Source organism: Oncorhynchus clarkii, chromosome 5, assembly GCF_045791955.1.
Source record: "Oncorhynchus clarkii lewisi isolate Uvic-CL-2024 chromosome 5, UVic_Ocla_1.0, whole genome shotgun sequence".
Classification (NCBI taxonomy): Eukaryota; Metazoa; Chordata; class Actinopteri; order Salmoniformes; family Salmonidae; genus Oncorhynchus; species Oncorhynchus clarkii.
In genome coordinates, this window is record NC_092151.1 from 4,405,133 (window position 1) to 4,415,132 (window position 10,000).

Here is a 10,000-nt window from a genome sequence, read left to right on the forward strand (position 1 = left end):
GTCGGACCGGTGTTTTCGTAATGGGAGACTCGGCTGATATGGTTTGAAGACGAAAATAGATTGTTCAATTTGCGAGCGGCTGCATCTAAGGCAGAGACAGACGGGGGGGGGGGGGGGATACCTGGCCTCAGGGTTATTAAGGGGGAGGGGGGGCATGTGAGCTCCACACACCACAACAGAGATAACTAACTACTTGTTAATTTTACTGACCTATGGTATTATTTCAATTCCAACACTGAATTTGGATGAAAAGAATATTCCTTATTATTGTTTAGTGATTCAGATGGGTTCCTGGTCTTAAAGGACAGGGGGGAGAGTGTGTGTGTGCTCTACTAATCCTAGGGTGTGTCCTTAATGGCACCTTATTCCCTATATAGTACACTACTTTTGACCAGAGCTTGTCTGTCCCTCTCTCTGTCTCTGTCTCTATATGTCCGTCTGTCCCTCCGTCCGTGATGATGTACTCACCCACAATCATCTGTAGAGAATAGTGAGGATGTGCTCACCCACAATCATCTGTAGAGAATAGTGCTGATGTACTCACCCACAATCATCTGTAGAGAATAGTGATGATGTACTCACCCACGATCATCTGTAGAGAATAGTGCTGATGTACTCACCCACAATCATCTGTAGAGAATAGTGATGATGTACTCACCCACAATCATCTGTAGAGAATAGTGAGGATGTACTCACCCACAATCATCTGTAGAGAATAGTGATGATGTACTCACCCACAATCATCTGTAGAGAATAGTGATGATGTACTCACCCACAATCATCTGTAGAGAATAGTGATGATGCCACAATCATCTGTAGAGAATAGTGAGGATGTACTCAACCACAATCATCTGTAGAGAATAGTGCTGATGTACTCACCCACAATCATCTGTAGAGAATAGTGAGGATGTACTCACCCACTGATAGTTTCTCTGTAATGCAACAATGAATATTCAGCCTTTGAATGTGCAGAAACTGCCACTAACAATGAACACAGAGATGTGTTGATGGTTTTGAAGGAGATTGAAGCTATAGCTATTGGATCCCGAGTGCCGCAGCGGTCTAAGGCACTGCATCTCAGTGCAAGTGGCGTCACTACAGACCCTGGTTCGATTCCAGGCTGTATCACAACCGGCCGTGATTGGGAGTCTCATAGGACGGCCCGGCGTTGTTCGTGGTTGGCCGGGGGAGTAGGCCATCATTTTAAATAATATTTTTCTTTAACTGACTTGCCTAGTTAAATAAAAGGTTACATTAAACATATTTATATATTCTTGCCCAGATTCATCCATGAAAAATAAACACAGAGATGTTTTTGATGGGTTCAAATGGAAGGAAAGGAAGAAAGGAAGAGACATTAACATCTGAGGATGTCTTGAGAGTGTTAAAAGCTGTTGTGGGGATTGAACCCATTACCATTCTGCATGTTTAGTGTGATGGATGTTACCACTCAACCACACAGACACTGTAGGGTGTTTAACATGTCTCTGTGATGTTGTCGTGTTTACCACCCCGTGTTTACAGACTCAGGTTTGTGTAAAGTACTGTTTTCATTAACATCTATGTGTCGTCGTGTTTCTTTAAAAATATCTTTCTGACGTTGTTGTGCGTCTCTGTCTCAGGGCTGTAGAAAATCAGTCAGTACAGATGTGTCTGTCACAACATCCTCTCTCCTCTCAGGGCTGGAAAAAGGCAGTCAGTACAGATGTGTCTGTCACAACATCCTCTCTCCTCTCAGGGCTGTAGAAAATCAGTCAGTACAGATGTGTCTGTCACAACATCCTCTCTCCTCTCAGGGCTGGAAAAAGGCAGTCAGTACAGTTTCCAGGTCTCTGCCATGACAGCTAACGGCACGGGCCCGGCCAGCGAGTGGTTCACCGCCGAGACGCCAGAGAATGACCTTGACGGTAAAGACACAAAGACACTTTATTTACACTTCATTCTGTCTCTTCACTCTGCTTCTCAAATGGCATCCTATTTCTTGAAGGGCACTACTTTTAACAAGATCCCCATAGACACTGGACAGAAGTAGTGCCCTAAGAAATAGGATGCCATTAGGGACACAAGCCTACCCTCTTCCTCCTCTACTACCATGTCTCTATTCTCCTCTTCCTCCTCTAATACCATGCCTCTATTCTCCTCTTCCTCCTCTACTATCATGTCTCTCTCTGTCTCTATTCTCCTCTTCCTCCTCTACTACCATGTCTCTATTCTCCTCTTCCTCCTCTACTACCATGTCTCTATTCTCATCTTCCTCCTCTACTACCATGTCTCTCTCTGTCTCTATTCTCCTCTTCCTCCTCTACTACCATGTCTCTATTCTCCTCTTCCTCCTCTACTACCATGTCTCTATTCTCCTCTTCCTCCTCTACTACCATGTCTCTATTCTCCTCTTCCTCCTCTACTACCATGTCTCTCTCTGTCTCTATTCACCTCTTCCTCCTCTACTACCATGTTTCTCTCTGTCTCTATTCTCCTCTTCCTCCTCTACTACCATGTCTCTCTCTGTCTCTATTCACCTCTTCCTCCTCTCCTTCCATGTCTATCTGTCTCTATTCTCTTCCTCCTCTACTACCATGTCTCTATTCTCCTCTTCCTCCTCTACTACCATGTATATATATCTCTGTCTCTATTCTCTTCCTCCTCTACTACCATGTCTCTATTCTCCTCTTCCTCCTCCACTACCATGTCTCTCTCTGTCTCTATTCCCTGAGGCAGGGCTGGACTCTTGTATTCAGTGATTGTTTTAAATATTTAGACAGTGGTGAGGCCAAGGTGTATAAACAGTTGTAACATATTGAGCATCATACAAACCTGCTGTGCAGTCATCCACTGGCAATTTGATGTGGATGATACTGGACTGCTTGACTGGCAGCCTTCAAACTCTAAAAGAACAAAATGTCTAGTTCCACTGTGCCACCGTCCCAAATGGCAACCTATTACTAAAGTGGTGCCAACAGGGCCCACGGGTGCCAACAGGGCCCACAGGTGCCAACAGGGCCCACAGGTGCCAACAGGGCCCACAGGTGCCAACAGGGCCCACAGGTGCCAACAGGTGCCAACAGTGCCCACAGGGCCCACAGGTGCCAACAGGTGCCCACAGGGCCCACAGGTGCCAACAGGGCCCACGGGTGCCAACAAGGCCCACAGGTGCCAACAGTGCCCACAGGGCCCACAGGTGCCAACAGGGCCCACGGGTGCCAACAGGGCCCACGGGTGCCAACAGGTGCCAACAGGGCCCACGGGTGCCAACAGGTGCCAACAGGGCCCACAGGTGCCAACAGGGCCCACGGGTGCCAACAGTGCCCACGGGTGCCAACAGGTGCCAACAGGGCCCACGGGTGCCAACAGGTGCCAACAGGGCCCACGGGGGTGCCAACAGATGCCAACAGGGCCCACAGGTGCCAACAGGGACCACAGGTGCCAACAGGGCCCACAGGTGCCAACAGGGCCCACAGGGCCCACAGGTGCCAAGAGGGCCCATGGGTGCCAACAGGTGCCAACAGGGCCCACAGGTGCCAACAGGGCCCACAGGTGCCAACAGGTGCCAACAGGTGCCAACAGGTGCCAACAGGGCCCACAGGGCCCACAGGTGCCAACAGGGCCCACGGGTGCCAACAGGTGCCAACAGGGCCCACAGGTGCCAACAGGGCCCACAGGGCCAACAGGTGCCAACAGGGCCAACAGGTGCCAACAGGTGCCAACAGGGCCAACAGGTGCCAACAGGTGCCAACAGGGCCAACAGGTGCCAACAGGTGCCAACAGGGCCCACAGGTGCCAACAGGGCCCACTTTAGTGCACTAAATAAGGAATAGAATGCCATTTGGGACTCGGATACTAACTATGCCTGGCACAACTTAAAATCATTTTTTTTGTTTCATATAAATTCTACATAACCTGATTAGAACAAGCTTTGGCAGCCAGGCAATTAGGAAGGACATGTGAACAGGTCATGGAGGAGAGTGGTGACATAAGGCAGGGATCAATCAGGCAGATGATTTTAAGAGATGACAAGGGACCTAATGCAATTCTAATGGATTATCACTCAATAAACTGATATTAACCTCGGACTGTCTTCTCAGCGTCCTCTTTCCTAGAGGATTATCACAAACTGTCGGATCACATTAGCTTTAGTTAGAAGGATGTTAGTACTGTTTCTGATTGGATTGGATTTGATTTGACGTATAAAAAAACCCCGAAAAAAACACAAATCATTCATACAAGTCGATATACTGTGTGAAAATATCATCAAAGGATAAAAACAAAATGTTGGTCCTAAATATCTCAGTTGGTAGAGCGTGGCGCTTGAACACGCCAGGATCGTGGGTCAGATTCCCAGGAACCACCGCTAGGTTAAATGTGTACATGCATGACTGTGTTACACAATACCACTGATGAGTCATCAATACATAAGTTCCAACAGGTGCCATTAATACAGGTAACGAGTGGAGGACAGAGGAGCCTCTTAAAGAAGAAGTTACAGGTCTGTGAGAGCCAGAAAATCTTGCTTGTTTGTAGGTGATCAAATACTTATTTTCCACTATAATTTGCAAATAAATTAATAAAAAATCCTACAATGTGATTTTCTTCTTTTTTTCCTAATTTTGTCTGTCATAGTTGAAGTGTCCCTATGATGAAAATTACAGGCCTCGCTCATCTTTTTAAGTGGGAGAACTTGCACAATTGGTGGCTGACTAAATACTTTTTTGCCCCACTGTATATATATATTATCATTGTTACATTTTAGGCCCGTTTCCATGGTGATTCCGTATTATCTGAATCAAATCAAATTTATTTATAAAGCCCTTCTTACATCAGCTGATATCTCAAAGTGCTGTACAGAAACCCAGACTAAAACCCCAAACAGCAAGCAATGCAGGTGTAGAAGCACGGTGGCTAGGAAAAACTCCCTAGAAAGGCCAAAACCTAGGAAGAAACCTAGAGAGGAACCAGGCTATGTGGGGTGGCCAGTCCTCTTCTGGCTGTGCCGGGTGGAGATTATAACAGAACATGGGCCAAGATGTTCAAATATTCATAGGTGACCAGCATGGTCCAATAATAATAATCACAGTAGTTGTAGAGGGAGCAACAGGTCAACACCTAAATGTCAGTTGGCTTTTCATATCCGATCATTGTACCTGAAGCATTCCACTTTGTCGTACATTTTCTTTCCAGAGAGCCAAGTCCCGAACCAGCCGAGTTCCCTCCATGTTCGACCCCTGCCCAACAGCATCATCATGAGCTGGACTCCTCCCCTAAACCCCAACATCCTAGTACGGGGCTACATCATTGGCTACGGAGTAGGAAGTCCCTACGCTGAGACGGTCAGGGTGGACAGTAAGCAGCGATACTACGCCATAGAAAACCTGGGTGAGTTCTCTAGGGGTAGTACTGTATACTGAACATGGTACCAGTCTGGTTAGGGGTAGTACTGTATACTGAACATGGTACCAGTCTGGTTAGGGGTAGTACTGTATACTGAACATGGTACCAGTCTGGTTAGGGGTAGTACTGTATACTGAACATGGTACCAGTCTGGTTAGGGGTAGTACTGTATACTGAACATGGTCTGGTTAGGGGTAGTACTGTATACTGAACATGGTCTGGTTAGGGGTAGTACTGTATACTGAACATGGCCTGGTTAGGGGTAGTACTGTATACTGAACATGGTCTGGTTAGGGGTAGTACTGTATACTGAACATGGTCTGGTTAGGGGTAGTACTGTATACTGAACATGGTCTGGTTAGGGGTAGTACTGTATACTGAACATGGTCTGGTTAGGGGTAGTACTGTATACTGAACATGGTACCAGTCTGGTTAGGGGTAGTACTGTATACTGAACATGGTACCAGTCTGGTTAGGGGTATTACTGTATACTGAACATGGTACCAGTCTGGTTAGGGGTAGTACTGTATACTGAACATGGTACCAGTCTGGTTAGGGGTAGTACTGTATACTGAACATGGTACCAGTCTGGTTAGGGGTAGTACTGTATACTGAACATGGTACCAGTCTGGTTAGGGGTAGTACTGTATACTGAACATGGTACCAGTCTGGTTAGGGGTAGTACTGTATACTGAACATGGTACCAGTCTGGTTAGGGGTAGTACTGTATACTGAACATGGTACCAGTCTGGTTAGGGGTAGTACTGTATACTGAACATGGTACCAGTCTGGTTAGGGGTAGTACTGTATACTGAACATGGTACCAGTCTGGTTAGGGGTAGTACTGCATACTGAACATGGTCTGGTTAGGGGTAGTACTGTATACTGAACATGGTGCCAGTCTGGTTAGGGGTAGTACTGTATACTGAACATGGTACCAGTCTGGTTAGGGGTAGTACTGTATACTGAACATGGTCTGGTTAGGGGTAGTACTGTATACTGAACATGGTACCAGTCTGGTTAGAGGTAGTACTGTATACTGAACATGGTACCAGTCTGGTTAGGGGTAGTACTGTATACTGAACATGGTACCAGTCTGGTTAGGGGTATTACTGTATACTGAACATGGTACCAGTCTGGTTAGGGGTAGTACTGTATACTGAACATGGTACCAGTCTGGTTAGGGGTAGTACTGTATACTGAACATGGTACCAGTCTGGTTAGGGGTAGTACTGTATACTGAACATGGTACCAGTCTGGTTAGGGGTAGTACTGTATACTGAACATGGTACCAGTCTGGTTAGGGGTAGTACTGTATACTGAACATGGTACCAGTCTGGTTAGGGGTAGTACTGTATACTGAACATGGTACCAGTCTGGTTAGGGGTAGTACTGTATACTGAACATGGTACCAGTCTGGTTAGGGGTAGTACTGTATACTGAACATGGTACCAGTCTGGTTAGGGGTAGTACTGCATACTGAACATGGTCTGGTTAGGGGTAGTACTGTATACTGAACATGGTGCCAGTCTGGTTAGGGGTAGTACTGTATACTGAACATGGTACCAGTCTGGTTAGGGGTAGTACTGTATACTGAACATGGTCTGGTTAGGGGTAGTACTGTATACTGAACATGGTACCAGTCTGGTTAGGGGTAGTACTGCATACTCCGGTAAACACTTACCACTTGGTGGCGACTTGGTTACGAATCCCTCCCCGGCCCCTACTCTCTGTCTCCCTTTTTATCTGTGTCCCTCTATATACAGTTGAAGTCAGAAGTTTACATACATACATTTAAACTCAGTTTATCACAATTCCTGACATTTAATCCTAGTAAAAAAAAATTTAGGTTGAAGTCGGTTTTCATACACCCTTAGCCAAATACATTTAAACTCAGTTTTTCACAAATTCCTGACATATAATTCTAGTAAAAATTCCCTGCCTTAGGTCAGTTAGGATCACCACTTTATTTTAAGAGTGTGACATGTCAGAATAATAGTTGAAATAATTATTTATTTCAGCTTTTATTTCTTTCATCACATTCCCAGTGGGTCAGAAGTTTACATACACTCAATTAGTATTTGGTAGCATTGCCTTTAAATGATTAAAAATTAAAAAAAAATTTACATTTGGAAGACCCATTTGCGACCAAGCTTTAACTTCCTGACTGATGTCTTGAGATGTTGCTTCAATATATCCACCTAAATTTTCCTGCCTCATGAAGCCATCTATTTTGTTAAGTGCACCAGTCCCTCCTGCAGCAAAGCACCCCCACAACACGAGGCTGCCACCCCTGGGCTTCACGGTTCACGGTTGGGATGGTGTTCTCGGCCTGCAAGCCTCCCCCTTTTTCCTCCAAACATACCGATGGTCATTATGGCCAAACAGTTCTATTTTTGTTTCATCAGACCAGAGGACATTTCTCCAAAAAGTATGATCTTTGTCCCCATGTGCAGTTGCAAACCGTAGTCGGGCATTTTTATGGAGGTTTTGGAGCAGTGGCTTCTTCCTTGCTGAGCGGCCTTTCAGGTTATGTCGATATAGGACTCGTTTTACTGTGGATATAGATACTTCTGTTCCTGTTTCCTACAGCATCTTCACAAGGTCCTTTGCTGTTGTTCAGGGATTGATTTGCACTTTTCACACCAAAGTACTTTCATCTCTAGGAGACTGAACGCTTCTCCTTCCTGAGCGGTATGACGGCAGCGTGGTCCCATGGTGTTTATACTTGCGTACTATTGTTTGTACAGATGAACGTGGTACATTCAGTTGTTTGGAAATTGCTCCCAAGGATGAAACAGACTTGTGGAGGTCTACATTTTTATGAGGTCTTGGCTGATTTCTTTTGATTTTCCTGTGATGTCAAGCAAAGAGAAACTGAGTTTGAAGGTAGGCCTTGAAATACATCCACAGTTGACTCAAATGATGCCAATTAGCCTATCAGAATCTTCTAAAGCCATGACGTTTTAGCAGTCGGTTGTAGCAGTGGGTTGTAGCAGTGGGTTGTAGCAGTGGGTTGTAGCTGTGGGTTTTAGCTGTGGGTTTTAGCAGTGGGTTGTAGCAGTGAGTTGTAGCTGTGGGTTGTAGCTGTGGGTTGTAGCTGTGGATTGTAGCTGTGGGTTGTAGCAGTGGGTTGTAGCTGTGGGTTGTAGGTGTGGGTTGTAGCTGTGGGTTGTAGCTGTGGGTTTTAGCAGTGGGTTGTACCTGTGGGTTGTAGCTGTGCTACTGTTCGTGCTCTATGCCTAATGAATACATTCTGGAAGGGTAATCCTTCTGCAAATGTGGCATATTTATTTTTAATGAAGATGTTAGTGCTTGAATCTTTTTTAGGGAGACTAGCTCGGATGAGATTGTCATGGTCGAGGCGTCTGACCTCTCTCTGTTGTCCTGCGGCAGGTCCTCTATGGGTGATGTATGGAGGACACTGTCAGAACGATACCAGACAGTCCACATACAGGACTTAATAACCCCAGCTGTTGAAGACAGGTTGTCTGTTAAAAACTTCTTAGGGCTGCAATCCCGTTAACGGGAGCGATATGACATCAGCCAGTGAAAGTGCAGGGCGCCAAATTCAAAACAACAGAAATCTCATAATTCAAATTCCTCAAACATACATGTATCATATAACCGTTTTAAAGGTAATCTTGTTGTTAATCCCACCACAGTGTCCGATTTCAAATAGGATTTACGGCGAAAGCACCACAAACGATTATGTTAGGTCACCATATAGCCACAGATAAACACAGACATTTTTTTCCAGCAAAAGATTTTCCAGCCAGAGTCACAAAACCCACAAATAGAGATAAAATTCATCACTAACCCTTGATGATCTTCATCAGATGACACTCATAGGACTTCATGTTACACAATACATGCATGTTTTGTTTGATAAAGTTCATATTTATATAAAAACAATCTGAGTTTACATTGGTGCGTTACATTCACTAGTTCCAAAAACATCAAGTGATTTTGCATAGCCACATCGATTCAACAGAAATACTCATCATAAATGTAGATGATAATACAAGTTATACACATCGAATTATAGATATACATCTCCTTAATGCAACCGCTGTGTCAGATTTCAAAAAAACTTTACGGAAAAAGAAACGCATGCAATAATCTGAGACGGCGCTCAGAAGTAAAAACACCACAGCAGCAAAGATGGCGTCAACATAAACAAGAAATTACATGATAAATATTCCCTTACCTTTGATGATCTACATCAGAAAGCACTCCAGGAATCACAGGTCCACAATAAATGTTTGTTTTGTTCGATAATGTCCGTTATTTATGTCCAAATACCTTCTTTTGTTAGCGCGTTTGGTATACATATCCAATCGCTCATTCTGGTCAACGTTACATTGGTCAAAAACTTCAAAAAGTGATATTACCGGTCGAAGAAACATTTCAAACTAAGTACAGAATCAATCATTAGGATGTTTTTAACATATAGCTTCAATAAAGTTCCAACCGGAGTATTCCTTCTTGTCTTCATGGGCAATGGAACGCAAGTGATTACCATGAGGAAAAAGCGTGATTAGAAATGGCTGACTGCCAGACACTTGATGGATTCTATCATTCACTCCCACAACACCATAGAAGTCTCATTAAA

At 44.7% G+C, this 10,000-nt stretch overlaps 1 protein-coding gene across 1 annotated transcript in view; it reads left to right on the plus strand.

Annotated features, from left to right (window-relative positions):
• LOC139409827 (netrin receptor DCC-like) overlaps positions 1-10,000 on the plus strand; it is a 567,888-nt gene that overhangs the window by 427,453 nt on the left and 130,435 nt on the right. Inside the window, exons 15-16 of the mRNA XM_071155214.1 lie at positions 1,797-1,907; positions 5,176-5,370. Coding sequence (XP_071011315.1) covers positions 1,797-1,907; positions 5,176-5,370 — 306 coding nt within the window. The remainder of the gene's footprint in view (positions 1-1,796; positions 1,908-5,175; positions 5,371-10,000) is intronic.